Below are 17,208 nucleotides of genomic sequence, written 5' to 3'. Positions count from 1 at the left end.
AAGGCATGGTAAGTACTCATTTGTTATCACATTTGGCTTCTGGAGCATGTAATTGCTATTCGTAGTTTCAGCTTCAAAGTTTGTATTAATTTGGCATCTTTAATAGTCTTTTAATTGGCTTTGATTGTGCTTTGCAAACGATAGACATCTAGGTAAAGTCTACAAATGTATTTTAAACGCTGGCTTTGTGTAAGCTTTCTAACCACTCACTTTTAAATGTAGTAGGCTTTTACAAAGGAGCTTACTTACATTGCTGTAGAGTATTTACTGATCAAGTGTTTGGTAAAAATTTCAAAATTAGCCCATGAATGTACGTTTAGGCATTCTGTGATAGTAGCTGGAACTATTCACTTGATAACATCCATTTGCAGATTGACTACTAATCCATCTCTGTTTACAGCTCTATTCTAACCATTACAAATGTTAAATTTGAACAGATACCTTCAGCTCTCAAGAGGCCTGCTTTTAGTAGATGGTCAAAACCCAAGGCATTTTTGCTTGCTGTTGACCAGTTTAAATACATGTACAGGAGGGAGAAATTATATTCTCAGAAAACATTAGTATGGTGTTTTGGGGCTTGTTTGTTAATTTTCCAGTTTAGACAAAAATACCTAGTGGTGAATTTTAGTGCTGCTTCCACAAGTTCTCAGAAGATATTTAAGGAAAGTGTTCTTTTTCTTAAATATGTGGTTATATCATGTGTTTATGGAGGAAATTCCCACGTTAAGTGGACTTGCTGGATATTTTTTATAACATAGTAGGTATCTAAAGGCCCAGTTCCCTTGTTTCTGTTTTCACACAGTTCAAACAAATGGGTTCTACTTTGTATAAAGCGAGTGGTCACTGTAGTCCCTAAAAAAGCCTTCTGATGTTTCATTTCTGGGTAAGGAGGATGTTCATATAATCATGTTCAGCCACATAAATTGTAAAAGGTGTGTGTGTGCAGCTGTGGTGTAGGGGAAGGTCCTGTTTGGGTTTCTTCAGCTTTTTATTATGGCAATGCGTTATTGCCTGATTAGTGTTAGTTGCTGTTGGCTTTTCTTGGCTGTGTTGCTTTCTATTCAGCAAACCTAGGTATAAATTTCTCCAACAGTGAGATACTCCCATAATTAGAATAATGTGCGTTGGAAGAGACCTCTAGAGATCATCTACTACAACCTCCTGGTAAAAGTAGGGCCAATTAGATCACATTGTGCATGACCATGTCCAGTTGAGTTTGACTGTCTGCAGGAGTGGAGATCATAGAATCAGAATCACAGAACGGTTTGGGCTGGAAGGGACCTTTGAGGGTCATCTGGTCCAACCCCTCTGCAAAGAGTGGGAACATCATCTAGATCAGGTTGCTCAGAGCCCCGTCCAACCTAACCTTGAATGTTTCTGGGGATGGGGCATCTACTGCCTCTCTGGTCAACCTAGGCCAGTGTTTCACCACCCTTATTATAAAATATTTCTTCCTTGGATCTAGTTTAAATCTACCTTTTAGTTTAAAACCATTACCCCTTGTCCTATCGCAACAGGCCCTACTAAAAAGTTTGTCCCCATCTTTCTTATAAGCTCCCTTAAGTATTAGAAAGGCTGCAATAAGGTGTCTGTGGAGCCATCTCTTCTCCACGCTGAGCAACTCCAACTCTCTCAGGCTTTTGTCATAGGAGAGGTGTTCCATCCTCTGATCACGTGCGTGCGCTCTGTGTGTATGTCAACGCTGCGCATTACACACTGTGTTCAAGACGTGTCAGAATCAGAAGCATTTAGGTTGGCCAAGACCCTTAATATCATTGAGTCCAACTGTAAACCTAAAACTGCCAAGTCCCAAAACCTCTCTGAAGTGACCTTTTATTCGTGATGCTTTTGCTATGGTTTTATGCTTTCAGTATAGCTTTAGTTTCCCTTATGAAGTATACTGTTCGACACTTAACAGTTTATTCTGTCTGTATGTATGCTTTTTGTTGTGGCAGTTTATGTAATTGCTCTTTTATGTCTGGCTCATGGAATGAGTCCACAGCACTAGCTCCTAAAAATTCTTAATGGGGTTTTAATGACTGTAAGAGATTATGATGAATACAAAATCTTCTGTCTTACAAGTCTGCAAGACCAACAGTTGAACCTCGCACGTTGGAAGTGAGCTGCACTGCAGAGGTGCTGTGTTTCGAACGCAACTCTGAACATGAATTGATGAGCTTGAATTTGTTGTTAGCATAGATCATGACTGATTGTGTCAAGAAAAGATGACTCTGCACATGGTTAATATAATATGGAATTTGATTTGCAAATAAAAACCTTCCTGCTAAGGGACATTTTGACATTGGATTTCATATCAGGAGGACAAAGACTGATAGCTGAATGAACTAAAAACACTTCAGTAGGACATTCCTCTCTCAAGCTTATCCCCTTCTGAGATCAGTATATAATGAGAGTGAGTGCAATATAAACGTAGCCAGGGACAGTTTGAAGAGTGGTGACAATATGAGTAAACAAGCAGAAGAGGAAGGGGGACACAGACAAATGGCAGTGACATACTTGTTCAGGATCATTGAGCAGTTAATTTCAGAGCTGGGAACAAAATAAGCTCCAGGCCAGAACCCGATTCAGCTGTCTCCCAGGGATTTTGAGACCTAGAGATGACAAAAACTTAAGAAAAGAGTGAATACTGAAAGTACTAGATTGTAATCTGGTAGTGGTTGTCCTACATTGCTTAACATTCAGTTGTAATCTGGGCTGCCAGTGAACTGCAGTGAAGATTAATTCCTTCAAATAATGTCTTTCCAGAATTTTTTTTCAAATCAAGCTCTTAGCCAGAAAGTAAAAGCATAAAAAACTTAAATTTCAGAATGCTCTAATTGAATAAATTGAAATGAATGATTGAATTTAATACTGTGTCAAAGCATGCAATTTGTCCCCAATACTAGCACAGTCTCAGAGAGAATAAAATGTAAAACTTTAATCCTGCTGAGCTTCCAAAGTAACTCTACTATCATACCTGTTTTTAAAAGAATTAATCCTTTGGGAATAAAAAAAATGGAACAGTTGAAGGTGCTGTTGAACTTGGCATACCAAATAGAGGTCTCACTCTTCTACTGTTTTTTAAGTCTAACTGTTTACCTTTTAAAACTTGGGAAAAAAAAGTTGATTTCTAAGGATTTTATACTGTTTAAAAATGTGTGTATTAATTTTTTTTAAAGAGCCTGGACAGGTTCAGGAACGGGGTACCCAAATGCCTGACCTATTGGGACTCAGAACTATATTTGAGCAAATAATTAAACATGTTTCACTATAAAGCTTGTAAAGTGGATGTGGTATGTGGCAAGTGCAGATGTTGCTCTGTTGGAGTTTTATCTAAGCATGTGGAAGGACTTTCCAGCATAAATTCCCCAGTCAGTAAGCAGGCAGAAGATTAGAGGGGCTTTTCTGATGGGGTCTTTCATACTGCGATTTTTTACTGTAACTGTCTGCCTGTTTTCCAGCACTTCAGGAACAAGATTTATTTTATTGTTATGTTTTTAAACCCCGGCTGTTTGTCTTCAAATTTGGTTTTGGAAAATAGCCTACAGGTAGATGAGTGCAAAGAACAAGGTTGCGTAAGCCCTGTTTTCCAAGGAAATCAGGCTTAAATTGCAAGTCTTTGAAATGAAATGATGCGGTGCTTTTTACTGAAGCCAGCAGGCTCATCTCCCAGCCTAGTTAGGGAGCTATTCAACTTGGGGATAATGTTTGGTTATATAAAATTCATCAAAAGTTTCCTAAGCTCCTTAAGAACAGCACAGGTGGCTTTTGTTTTCTTTTGGTTTTAATGTTCTGGCAATGTGGAGAACTGAGAAACATCCTGGGTACAAAGAAATCAAAATTGACACATTCTGATAACCTTTAGCAATCTCCCTTTTCCTCTTCTGGTTTTATTCTATAAGGCACCAAGCAGCTAGGCAAGTTTGGTGACTAAACGTTAGATTGTTTCCCTTTTTTCGGCTGCCATTTGGAACTGGGAAGTGACAAGGAATCAAACCTGAGGAGGTTCGTAGAATTTCTGGTTCTCAGATTGGTAATGTGTTCTTTTGGTTATAGCAGTCAGCTCTTGCTTTGATAGAGACAGATGTGCATGCTCTGTAATTACGAAGTTGGCACTTAAGAGTTGAGTCAGTCTGAAGGATTGCAGGTGTCCTTATAATATTGGTTGAGGTTTTTTTTTTTTGTTTTTTTTTTTTGTTTTTTTTTTTTTTTTAATGACTGACACAAGTGGCCTTCTGGTTATAGCATAGATCACAACAACTAGTACTTGTTAGTGGCTCCGAGAGAAAGATGTTTGATCTGCCTCCAGAATTGTGGCTTCTCCCCTTCATATCACCCTGGTGTTGTGTGACTGGTTACTTCCTCTTATCCTGAGGGTAGAGAGAAGCCATAAAGGTAAAAAGTGATAAAAAGTATAAAGTCTTGATGCTCTAGAAGTTGTTTCAAAAACTTAATGATGAAAAAAGGCTTACAGGGGTATCTGACTGCTCATTGTTCCCAGTGCTAAAATCTGTGACCTCTGAAGAAGAGATCTCGTAGTTTCCGTTTATGAAGTGGAGAAGATTGAAATGTTGAATAGCTGAAAACTTAAGTAGATGTTGTTGTGATGAAATCTGCTTCATATTTTGAGTTGGAAAAATGACCATGATAAAATTGTTAGTAAGACTTTATTTTTTTTTTAATGCTAAAGGGGATGCAGAGGAATAGTAAACTATGTCAGTGAAGACGCAACTTAAGAATGTGAGATTTCAGTGGAATGAATTTCAAGACTAGAAGAATAAATGTGAAGTTTTATATTTATTCTGTATCTTCTCTCCCCTTGCCAGTAGTAGTTAATGAAGTCTGTTGTTCTTTCTGTCTAGAAACTCTCCACTTCGACACTTTGTTCAGATTTAAAAATACAACAACAGGAAAAGAAACCCCTTGTTTGCCTCCTGAAAGACTTTTCCTTATTTTGTAGCTTAGAAAGGATCAGCTAGCATGGCCTGCACCATTCAGGATTTCTTTTAGCAGGTGCCTGCTTAAAATCTAACAGTGGTGGACAGTCTTAAAAGAAAACTGAACTAAGGAGTATTATCGTTGCAGGCTGTGAATGTCTTGGCACATTCAGAACAGCTAGAAGAAGCCCTTCGGTTGGATTCACCTTTCTGCCAGGCAAGGAGAGCTGGAGATGGTCTGTCCAAAGCAATTCGGCTCCACAGCCAGCACAAGAACAGAGAGAATGGTGGAGTCCAGCCCAGTCATGTCTTGCTCATTAGGGTTTTTTCTACTGGAGACCAACAGATTGAATGACACCTGAAAACAAACTAAGCAGTGCTGTTTGGGATGTGCTTTGAAAATTACCCCCTCTAAAGAGTACTTGCTTACTTAAAACAGATGTCACTGTGGTTGCCTAACTATTTGCTGTTAAACCTGAGAGTAAGGGGCCAGTGCAATCTCCTCCTGCTTGGCTGTAAAGCTTGACTTGAGAGTCAGCTGACTGTAGAGGTTTTTCCTACTTCTGTTCCCCAAGCAAATGGAGAAGATCAGTCGCTGAGGAGAATATCTAAAGAGCTGGTTTACTGGTTATGATTTTGAGACTGCTAGTTGATACTTGGTGGCTATTACATGGTCAGTGCAATTTTAGGTCAAAATGCCTCTCCCAGTTGAGGAGTTTGATCTTTGATACTGGTGCCAGCTGTTGATGTTGCTGTATTAGATTTCAGCAGTGTGAAGAAACTTAATCCAATCCAATGTCCAACACTGTTATAAGGAAGAGAAGTCAAGCCTCATTCGCATGCATTTTTCAGACCCAGTACAGATCTGGAAACTGCAGGGGAATGGGGAAAAAGCTAAGTTGGCTTATTTATTGATCAAGCAGATGAAAGGCTCCATGCAACGTAATGTGATTTTGTTGTTGTTGATTTTTTTGAGGGGGGAGGGGAAGGGAGCTTTTTAGCATGTTCGAATTGACCATGTTTCCACTGTTCCTCCGATTTCGACTTTGTACATACCAGAGGTGGAGGAGGTGTTTGCTAGTGACAAAGTGGGCTGGGTGGATCTCTCCAGCTTTCAGCTAGCTTTAAGGCCAGTGTTTTTCCTCTTAAAATTTGAAAGTGCTGTCAGTGCAGTCCAGGTGAGAATGAAGCACTCAGCATCTCAGATTAGAAGCTTTTAGAGTAAAGCTGGTCAGTTATTTATCATGACACTTGTATTGTGTCTTCTGCCATGTGAGGCAAGGCTGCAATATACATGGTAATGCTAATACACTTGTTCTCTGGATTGATGGGTTTGCTGGCAGTCTGGTACCCAGAGAGCTGCCGTTTGGTGTTAGCAAGTGTAAGCGTGCAAGTTTAGGCAAGATATTACTTGTGCGTGTGATGATCTCTTTACTATGGGGCTGCTTAGATGAGCTCTTTACTGTGATGGAGCTGCATAATGTTGGGAACAGGCTTTTCTGTTAAGAGGGGCTAGATTTACTGGGACTTACATGTTTTCATCTGCTGCAGTCTGACTGTATGCTTCAGCAGATTTTGGGAAGGGTGTGGATGATTAGCAGCTTCATGAATTTCTCTCAGTAGTTGAAATGATAGTTAATCAAATGTGTCAGCTTTAAAAGCACTCAAGAATAGTATCCAGTGCAAACACAGAATAATAATGTTGGTCCTCTGTTAGAACAACTGACTGGCAACAACATGTAGCAAAAATCCTTCTCCTGAAGGTCTTGACTTCCTGTACGCCTGGAATAGTGAAATTAGAACGTAGAAAAATACTATTTCCTTCCAACATTGCTTCTTTGCTGAGGTGTGTCACTTAGTACCATAATTAAATTCATACCTCTGAATAATTTAAATAAAATGCCCAGAGTCCCGTCAGGACGGTCCAATGCTTGGCCAGACTGGGAGCTGACAGTCTGCAGCTGGGTCCTGGTGGCTTGTCACTTTTAATGGAGAGGTGAGGTCCTAACTGGGCATCTTACTTTTCTGATCCACACAGAGGAACATGTCCCTTGTGATAAATAAAACTGTATTTTTAGGGCACAATATACATATATTAAAAATCAGTTATTTTTGATGATGTAATCTCCTAAATATTTAATGCCTTTTCAGACCCTTGTTACCTATTAGACATAATAGTGGACATGGCTACTTCATATCGGGCTTTTTTTTCCCCCCTTGTTTTTTTATGAGGGGAGAAAACTCTAGGTTCTGTGCCTGGATAAAAGTAGGTATAATAATCTTTGCTGAACTGCTGCTCTCGCTTTTCCCTTAACAAGTAATTAAAGATTATAAAGTGACCTTGTTCTCCAGAGAGGTTGACTCTTTTCATATAGAACCTGATGAACTGGAAACTAAATTATAGTGTACCTGGTAGACGCCAATGGAATCTGCATTTGGCTGCTGATTTGGAGGGTCTGGAAATACAAACCTAGATTTTAAAAAAAGTTAAAAAGGAAGAAAGCACTTCTGCTTTTTCTACCAAGTAGAAATGTCTGCAACTGCAATCTCTTGCCTCTTACATGGTTACATTTAGTTTTTTAAACGTACTACACAGTCTAGGATAAGTTTTCCTGCTTCAAGGCAGGCATTTTTGAGAGATGGGGAGGATTACCTCACTACAAGAAGGACACTGAGTTGGCTGGAGCGTGTCCAGAGAAGGGCAGCGAAGCTGGTGAAGGATGTGGAGAGCGGGTCTTATGAGGACCAGCTGAGGGAGCTGGGGGTGTTTAGCCTGGAGGAGGCTGAGGGGAGACCTTATCGCCCTCTGCAACTACCTGAAAGGAGGCTGTAGCGAGGTGGGTGTTGGTCTCTTCTCCCAAGTTACTAGTGATAGCATGAGAGGAAATGGCTTCAAGTTGTGTCAGGGGAGGTTTAGATTGGATATTAGGAAAAATGTCTTTACTGAAAGAGTGGTCAGGCGTTGGAAGAGGCTGCCCAGAGTGGTGGTGGAGTCACCATCCATGGAGGTGTTCAGAAAATGTGTAGACATGGCACTTTGGGGCATGGTTTAGGAGGCATTATAGTGTTGGGTTGACAGTTGGACTTGATCATCTCAGAGGTCTTTTCCAACCTTAATAATTTTATGATTTTATGATTCTTTCTCCCTCAGTGTGAAAATATTTTCTGTTCAGAAACATCATTTTCTTCTGATGTTTTGACCTGACATCCTTCCACGTCTGCAACAACCATGTGTAGTTTTGCCCCATCTCATACAATAATCCCAAAATTATGACGGGAAAGCATTACAGTTTCTCTGTGGTTTTTTTTTTTTTAATGTTCTAGTTATTTATTTATTTGTTTATTAATGAAAAGGTGATGTGTGCCTTTGCCTGGAAGCAAGTTCTGCAGCAGTGGTTTTGTATCAGCTGTCTGTTGAGTGCAGTGATTTTTAGCCCCATCTACTTCCAGGAACGCCTGTCTACCACTACTGTTATGAAAAATGAGCAAAACCCTGATACTATATGTATGATTTGGGTTTCTGAAACTAGGAAGCTTCTGACTTCGCACCCTGCTCCCCACCAGTGTCACTGCAAATCAAGTGCACATCCTCTGAGCCCAGTGGAACAGGAAGACCACACCTCTTGATTGAAATTAGGCAGTGACTAGGTTTTACTTGACCTTTCAGGATTCTCTAAACTTCCAATTGGAAAACCCTAGCGATATATTTTTCAGGAGGACAAAGAAAGGCAGTATAGCATACCTCCAGTGAACATGTTTAGCTAGTTTTCTGTGTGCGTGTATAATTTTGACCTTCCATTTTGTTGGGAAGCAGACCCTACTTGACCTGTGTGCATGTTTGTAAGTGGGTGTTTATGAATCTTTTCCGCATCAGGTGGCATTTGCAGCTTTCACACCAGAGAGCCAAAGTTCTATGGCCTTCAGTTCTATGTCACTTTTGTTTAAGAACCTTAATTGATTTTTGCAAAGTGTTCATGGCTGACTGACTCCCTCAGTTTTTCTGGAGTGGTACAGTGCATGGGACTATCCATGTGTGACACAGTGGAGCCTGGCACTTGGATGAACAAGTGTTCCCCCTGTACTTCTGCTTTGGTGGCACAGAGACTGCTGTGTCAGTAGGGACCTGGGGACTCCGCGCTCGCCAGAGAAGCCTGCTCAGGAGAGGGAGCTGGCTCCTCTAGTCAGGGGTATGTGAGCGTGCGACTTGTTTCTCTTTTTCTTCCCAGCCATGTCTCAAGCCGTGCAGACAAATGGGACGCAACCTTTAAGCAAAACATGGGAGCTCAGTTTGTACGAATTGCAAAGAACGCCTCAGGTAATACATGTTAAAGAGCTGGCCTTTATGGCAAGTCTTTTTTTTTATGCTTTTAAGAACATGAAGCTTGACATTTAATATGTTCTTTTTTCCTTTAGGAGTGTTAACTGCCTATTTTAAATGATAGTATACGTTAGAAAAAATCCTTCCAAAACAAAACCTGTCTTATGATATTAGAAAAATAAACCAATGTTTGATCTTTATTTCTTTTTTTCTTCCTTTAGCTCTGTGTGTGTGTGTGTGTGTGTTCAGTGTGGCTGTGTGTGCCTTTTGTCTTTTTACTGTGTTTCTCTTTAAAAGAAGAGTAAAATATGCAATCTCTGTGAGGAAGTTACTAAATTCTGCTAAAGAACTTTTACTTTATTTTCCACTAGGAAGCAATCACCGATGGCTTGGAAATAGTGGTGTCACCCAGGAGCCTGCACAGTGAACTGATGTGTCCCATCTGTTTGGATATGTTAAAAAACACCATGACAACAAAAGAATGTTTGCATCGCTTCTGTGCTGACTGTATCATTACAGCCCTCAGGAGTGGGTATGTAAATATTATTATAGGGAAAAAGGATTTCGTTTAAGATGAAAATGTGCTCAAGGAAATCCTTTATGTCCTGGGTGTTGATGTGGAACAGTTACGTGCCTGTGCACTGCAAGTGTCTGGATGTGTAGCACACCTTCCATATTTCATTCTTGTGTGTTCAGGCATCTGTGGCAGACCAGGTCTGTTTTTTTCCTCATGTGAAAAATCATCCCATAAGTTTGTTTCTCACAAGCAGTTGAAAACCTTCTTCCTCTTGTTTTCCTGTTGTTTCTTTCTTTTTTCTTTATTTTTTTCAATCGAGTAACAGCAAAACAAAAGTACCCTACATGACTTACAAAATGAGTCTCATTTCCCTTATTCTTCCTTTTCCTAAAAAAAAATTGCAAATCGTGTGGTCTCTCAGCAGTAGTGCTGCTTCCAAGCTTCACTACTGAAACAACCTATGCTAAAGTATGAGTAATTTTTCTTGTATTCTTCAATTACAAGTTCATATTTTCCTAAAAGCAATAGAATTCTGAGGTAGCCAACAGCAGTTAAGTTGATTATGTGAGTATCTATTTCTGATAATGGCAATTACCTGTGCTCAGAGGTCACACTTAATTTGCTGTGCCTGTGTAAATTCTGTTGAGTAATTAGCAAAAATGCATTAGAGGGAAACAAAGCCATCAGGAGTAGAGGAGCCAGTGTTTCAGCTATTGAGGCCTCTTCCTCTTACAGGAAAAAAAATGTGTGAACCTGACATTTTAGTTAAATGAGAACAAAATGGTAGGAAGGACAAGACTGTTTTATTTTTCCCAGTAACTGGTGCTTGAACTATAGAACAGGTTCCTTAATCTCTGTTTTGTCCTGCGAGTGCTAGGAAGACTGTGCTGTAATAGAACTCCCACTAGACATGCATTTTTTCCAGGTGAAAATCCATCCAGAGGGTTAAGGGAAGAACCATTTTGCCGAGTGGAACTTTTGAACTCTTCAGTCTAAATAGAGTTTGCTTGAACATACTTTTTTTAAAAAAATGAAGGGAGATACATGTTTGGGGTTTTTGTTTAAAGGTCTGGAACTACCTGATTTGTCAAAAGGTAGAAGTCCCATTCCAGATTTACTATAAACACTGAGTCTTGGTGAGCACTTTGACTAAGAACTGCAGCATTAGGGCAGAGTTTCATTATTTCTGGAGAGTTAGTGCTGTTTTCTCCCTTCTTGTTTGTGTCCAGCAACAAAGAATGCCCCACGTGTCGTAAAAAGCTAGTTTCGAAAAGATCACTGAGACCAGATCCCAATTTTGATGCTCTCATCAGTAAAATTTATCCAAGCCGAGATGAATATGAAGCTCATCAGGAGAGAGTGCTAGCAAGAATCAGCAAGCACAATAACCAGCAAGCTTTAAGTCACAGCATTGAGGAAGGATTAAAGATTCAGGCTATGAACAGGTATGTAATCCATGTAATTTGTCCACATGTAACCTTGTTTGCCTTAACACTAAAAATATACCCTCCGTCCTCACTCCCTGTATAGCTTGTGATTCCTCTTCTTTCCTCTAAAGTCTGCCAACATAATTTTTAACCTTTGGCAAAATAATTTTTAACCTTTTTGTCTTCTAATAGTATGTTTGTATCACTGCCTGCAACCTCTGTGGCAGCCTGATGCAGACAGCAGATTTCAGCTTAGTGTTACCAACTTATCGCCACGATGTCTTAGATAATAAATGGTAATACAACAAATCCTGCACCAACATCTTACCATTACATGCAAATAAACGCTCATAGTGCTAGAACTTAGGTTTTAATTGCGACTCAATTCACAAGGCTGGAATATATGGCGTTTACACAGTATTGAAATTCTGGGTGTGTATTTTAACCTAAGAGAACCAGCTGGGAAAGAAGCCCCAGATTTTATGTTGTGGTGAAGCATGGTGTGATTTATATTTTCTAATCACATGTGGATTCATGTTTAGACAAAAATAATGGTCTGAAATTGCCTGAAAAAATGGAAAAAAAACCCCAAACCTGTATGAAGTTAAAAATTACCTTAAAACACATCTAAAAGGCATTTGAGGGATAGGAAAAAAGTCCATAGTCTTGTCTGTGAGTATCTTTTGATAAGAAAGAATGAAGGTTTTTTTTGTTTTGTTTTGTTTTTTTAAAAAAGCTTTAAATATCTCTGAAATGTTTAGTGCTTGCGTGTGCATTTGTCTAACTTCTGCATGATGGAGACTGGGAGAGGGAGGAGTTGTACAAGCATTGTGGGCCTGTACATTGGCTGAATTCCAAATGTGGATTAGATTTCTACCTACTTCTGATCAGGCTACAGAGGGGCAAGAAACAGCAGATTGAGAATGGCAGTGGAGCAGAAGACAACGGTGACAGTTCGCACTGTAGCAATGCCTCAACACACAGCAATCAGGAAGCGGGGCCTAGTAATAAAAGGACCAAAACATCGGATGATTCTGGGTTAGAACTGGACAATAACAACACAACTGTGGCAATAGACCCCGTCATGGATGGTGCTAGTGAAATCGAATTAGTCTTCAGGCCTCATCCAACCCTCATGGAGAACGACGACAGTGCACAGACGAGGTAAATGTCTTCTATTCCTCTTCATGTGTTCTGCTGTTATTTTCTGTTGTTTTTGTTTTCTATCACTCATTGGGGCTTTTAAAAATCAATTTACTTTGGTCATACCACATCCTGTTTAATCATATACGCTCTTTCCTTCTTTCCATTGCAAGTCAAGTAGATGGTACTGCTCAACTATTACCAAGAATACAGTAACAATCTGTATTAAGCCTTTGAGCACAAATAAAGGTGGTTTTAAGGGTTTCTAGCATTGCGGTTCACAGTAGGTACTAGGATGATGTTACAATATCAGCCCCTTTCTTCTTATTATAAGATTCCTTGGAAATAAACCTTGCGTAAGTGTCAGCAGTTTTCAGAGCAGCTTTGTGTCAGCAGGATTTGTAGGCTGGAAGCTTTTCCTGGCATTTTTTTCATGATCCAGTCGACACACAGACTGCAGATGTTGGATCACAGCAATAAGCAGTCTCATGGAGTTTCCTTAGAACTCTTTCTGACTTTTCTCTCCTGATGAGACATCCCTCTGTAGTGCCTATACAGGTATTATTAAGTTTCAGCCAGCTTTTCTTTTTGGTTGGAATTGCAAGGGAGTTCTGGGGGTTGTTTTGAAAGGCAAAGAGCTAAGCTTCTGGGAGAGGGCTCTGCAGTATTTACATCAGCCTTTAATTCTTGTGTGAAGAATTAAAGTGAGAACAGATAGTGAAACAATAAGAAAGAGTAACTTTAATGAGGTGCAGAGAGTGTTGCATGTATAGCTCTTGCAGCTCACAGCTTTCTGTCCAGGCACTTCAGACTGTATCTAAGCCCAGATTTCAGCAGTTGTGAGTAGTTCTCAAAACCCCTTGACAAAACCTGTTAAATAGGTTTTTCATGTCAAGCAGATGACAGGGCAGTGCTGTCTTCTCTCTGCAAACGTCTCCTGTGGGAGAAGCATCAAAAATATGTAAGGGCACTTTGGAACAATGTAATTTGGTAAGTTGCTCGCGTGCCTTGGGTGAAAGCAATTAATATTCGTGTTGTGAATTGTCTTCAAAGGCCTTTTCACACTTGATGCTTAGTATCTGGGGGTGTTCCAGATGTCTTTTTCCCATACCCGCAATTCAAACATCTCTGATTATCTTTGTGGTTGTTGCCACAGATACATCAAGACCTCAGGCAATGCCACTGTTGATCACTTGTCCAAGTATCTAGCTGTGAGATTGGCTTTGGAGGAGCTTCGTAGCAAAGGAGAATCAAACCAGATGAACCTTGACACGGCCAGCGAGAAGCAGTATACCATTTACATTGCTACTGCCAACGGGCAGTTCACTGTAAGTAGAACTTCTGGCTAAGAGTGAAACTGAGCATCAGTGCATCTTTGACAGTGACCTGATTAATATCCACTCAGCTGGACTTCTCCTGAGTTGGCTTAGGGATAAAATTCATAGCACCAGGTTGTTTATTTAGACGTGGATCAATTCCTTTGTAGGAAATGTATACAGCAAAAGCTTGGTTAGCAGAAAAGGGGGCATATAAATTGCTTGGGAAAAATCCAGTGATGCTAGCAACGACTAGCTGACTTATGCCATGATTTTACAGTTAAAATTGAAGAGGAAAAATATTACTTCATCTGAGAATCTTGTTTCAAGAGCAGATAGCTCTAGCACCATGAAGTGTCTGTTGTAAGGTGGTGTTTCTTTACTTCCATGTAGGCTTCTAATATTCCACTATGAGAGAACTGTGAGTACACTTAGGGAAGAATCCCTCCTCTCAGTTGCTGACTTCAGAATATACAACAATAGGGCAATATCACTATTAGATTGAACTCTGGGCCTGGTCTTACACTTGGGCATTTATCTGTATAAAATCAGCCTTCTGGTTAAGGGACAGGCAGGCGTTTTGCAATAGGAGTCTATTTCAAACAGGTTTCAAACATGACTGCCGATTGTCCCTCAGACAAAAGCAGAGGTGCTTCTGGTGTAAATACACATCTACTACTCCCCCTGTTTGCAGAGAGAGGAAAGAGAAAAACTCGAGTTCGTTTTATTTACAACTATATTGCCTTTTCCAAAAGTGCGTTTTCGTGCTGTTTTAGGGAGCAGGAGTTCGGAATAGCTTGCATTGTTGCTTTTTGACGCTGAGGGGTTACCGACCATCTTGTCCCACATTATCAATGACTTCAAGTCAGCATGTTCCTCTGATTTAAGTAGTTGTCTGTTGCTACAGTACTACCCATGCAAGCCATCAGATTTCATTTCTGTTTTGGTGTTCTCTTCTAGGTATTAAATGGGTCATTTTCCTTGGAACTGGTCAGTGAGAAGTACTGGAAGGTGAACAAACCCATGGAACTGTACTATGCGCCAACAAAGGAACATAAATAAGCTGTGCTGGAAAACTGAGATGGGACTAACTCTTTTTATAGCTATGACTTCTTTAATATTAAAAGAAGGCACCACCATTATCTTCACGGACAATACATGTGATGCCTTCAGGCTCTCTCAGTATACTTATTAACACGATTAGACAGTATTCTGGGTCGTATTTAATTTAGTCTTTGTTTTGGGTTTTTGGTTTTTCCTTAGGAGACTAAATGACCTTCTCCAGTGCATTCCAGTGTTTGACATGCTTTTTTGTTCCTAATGCATGATAACTGAACGCGTGTTCCGGTTTGGAATGTCTTAATTTTGTCCAGGTAAATCTGGATTTCTAATACATTTGACACAGTTTATAGTAGCCTCTGTGAAGTATTGAGCATTGGATGGCTAAGTAAGTCTATTCAATAGTGACATATGCCAAGGAATGTGTTAAATGTTGCAATTTGCTAATGGTTATCCATGTAACAGATTGTTAGAGAATTGATTTCTGATAGTCTTGCAGCTAGAGGTAATCTGATTCCCTAGAAAAGATTTATTAGTCATTTTCTTGTGAACAAGTAGAGCTGTAGTGAGAAAACTGACACTTTAAAACCTTGCTGTTTATTGGGCTGAACATGTCAGTGCAAGGTGATTAATGAGATTGGTTTGCTTTTTAACAAATATTTCAGTCAAAAAGACCCCCAAAAACCCGACTCCTCCCTGTGTAGAAGATGTCGGTCTTGATGCATGCTGCAGCTTCCCACCTGGCTCCTGCTGCAGCATTATCTTGTCCTCACAAGCTTAATTGAACAAAACATTCCAGAAGTTTTACAGCCCTACTCTGTTCCCTGTAACAGATTTTTACTGTGAATATATCAGAACTTTCTACAAAGATCTGTCTTGAAAACTTTTTTTTTTTTAAAGCAAATCCCTGAAATTCCACCACACAGACATAATGCAACATTGAAATGCTTTGCTTTCTGGAACTGATGGCCCCCCAGCTGTGAACTTATCCAGGCTTCAGTCTGGGTAGGGAGGACTTCAACCATAAGCTGCTCAAAGATATTTTTTTTTTCTTTCTTTGCCATAGCTTTAACAAATGTGGCTTAGCACTTTGGAAAACAATTTTAGTACTTGACAAAGTTTACCATTTAGTGTCTTAAATTTAGGTTCAAGTTTTAAAACTTGGCAGTAGGCTGTTGTATAAAGTCCAGTAGCTACTGTTCATTTGCATGTTAAACTCCTCTTCCCTCGCTCTGGACCTTGCTGTCGCTTGATGGGGGTTGCTTTACCTATTAGTGTTCTGTCATAAGGGAAATGATGTCACCGTGAGATTCCCTTTGCTGTAAGACTTGCTGATGAAGCCTTCACCCGTTTGCACCTGAAGCTAGAAGCAAAAGAAGTTGCTGTGATAGGTGAGAAGAAATACACTTCAAACCAAGTGGTATTGGTCCTTCTTTGTCTTGCCTGTAGTTAGACTGTGTTTGGCGTGTGGTATGTAAGTATTCAGATGCTCGGGGATTCTCTCGGGAAGGAAGTACCCTTCATCGCTTCCGTCTGTCAGCCTAGCACTTGTAAATACATGTCCATTCCAATTGCTGTTTCAGATCAGCTTTATCCCAATGTAAAAACTGCACAGGCTTCTTTGAGTAACTGTTATTTTCTCTTACTGGAAAGACCTGAGTTTTTTGTGACATGAAATGGAAGTTTTCAGGCCCCAGAACAGAGGGGGCAGGTTTTAAGGAAAGAGGTTATTCATGACTTTCTGGTGAAATATTGCATTGTATAGACTAGTAGTGCATGTCCACTAAATATAATCTGGGGGGTGGGAGAGCGGTGATTATAAATGCTTTAAAATTTATGGGGAAACTTCTAGATTAGTTGCAGCATACCTTCCTTCCCATTGTGATAACTAAGGTAATGTCCAGTCCCTTAAGCAAGAGAGGTGTTTGTGAAGCTGAGCAGTCTGTCTAGGAGCTGTCTGTCACTTTGTCCCCAGCTTTAAAAAGCGTGGGAGAATGTGAAGCTTTTATTTTCATGTTGTAGTGAATTTACTGAATATTTATGTTCTTTATTATATATATATATATATAATGTAGTTGTTTGATTAAACCATTGATTGCACTGTGACTCTTTTAGTGCTATAAACTATTTTATTTTGGGAATGACTTTTGCTCTTCCACCTTTTAAAGCCATGGTATTTTTTAAGTACATAATGTGCGTTAGGTACGGGTAAACCTAATAGCTCTAGTATCCAACTAAAGTCGCACTGAAATTCTCAAATTGACAATAAAAGCAAAAATGTTACCAACAACCTATTGGAAATTCCAGTGCTGCTTCCTCTTATAATTCATGAAAGAAACCCTTTGGCCAGTTTTTGTTTGTTTGTTAGTGCTGCCGTGTTTGTGGTTGTCCAGAGGGAAGGGTGAGTAGGGGCCGCTGATCCACTGGTGGTGATTTGAGTCTGGCCCTGAGCACTGTTACAGCCCATTGAAACCAACCAAACTCCTGAGCG

General features: G+C 39.9%; 1 protein-coding gene across 3 annotated transcripts in view; it reads left to right on the top strand.

Moving 5' to 3' along the window:
• RNF2 (ring finger protein 2) overlaps positions 1–16,823 on the top strand; it is a 30,140-nt gene extending 13,317 nt beyond the window's left edge. For 2 of the 3 annotated variants that reach the window (XM_064454381.1, XM_064454380.1), the window contains exons 2-7: positions 9,164–9,252; positions 9,627–9,787; positions 11,002–11,217; positions 12,091–12,363; positions 13,499–13,670; positions 14,619–16,823. In XM_064454381.1, the coding sequence (XP_064310451.1) occupies positions 9,166–9,252; positions 9,627–9,787; positions 11,002–11,217; positions 12,091–12,363; positions 13,499–13,670; positions 14,619–14,720 (1,011 nt within the window). In that variant the 5' untranslated portion in view covers positions 9,164–9,165 and the 3' untranslated portion in view covers positions 14,721–16,823. The remainder of the gene's footprint in view (positions 1–9,163; positions 9,253–9,626; positions 9,788–11,001; positions 11,218–12,090; positions 12,364–13,498; positions 13,671–14,618) is intronic. The other variant, XM_064454382.1, reaches the window with a different exon arrangement.
• Positions 16,824–17,208: the final 385 nt, after the last annotated feature.

The sequence above is a fragment of the Phalacrocorax carbo genome, chromosome 6, assembly GCF_963921805.1.
Source record: "Phalacrocorax carbo chromosome 6, bPhaCar2.1, whole genome shotgun sequence".
Lineage (NCBI taxonomy): Eukaryota > Metazoa > Chordata > Aves > Suliformes > Phalacrocoracidae > Phalacrocorax > Phalacrocorax carbo.
The sequence above is the reverse complement of the archived record's forward strand: the minus strand, read 5'-3'. Positions and strand labels throughout refer to the sequence as shown.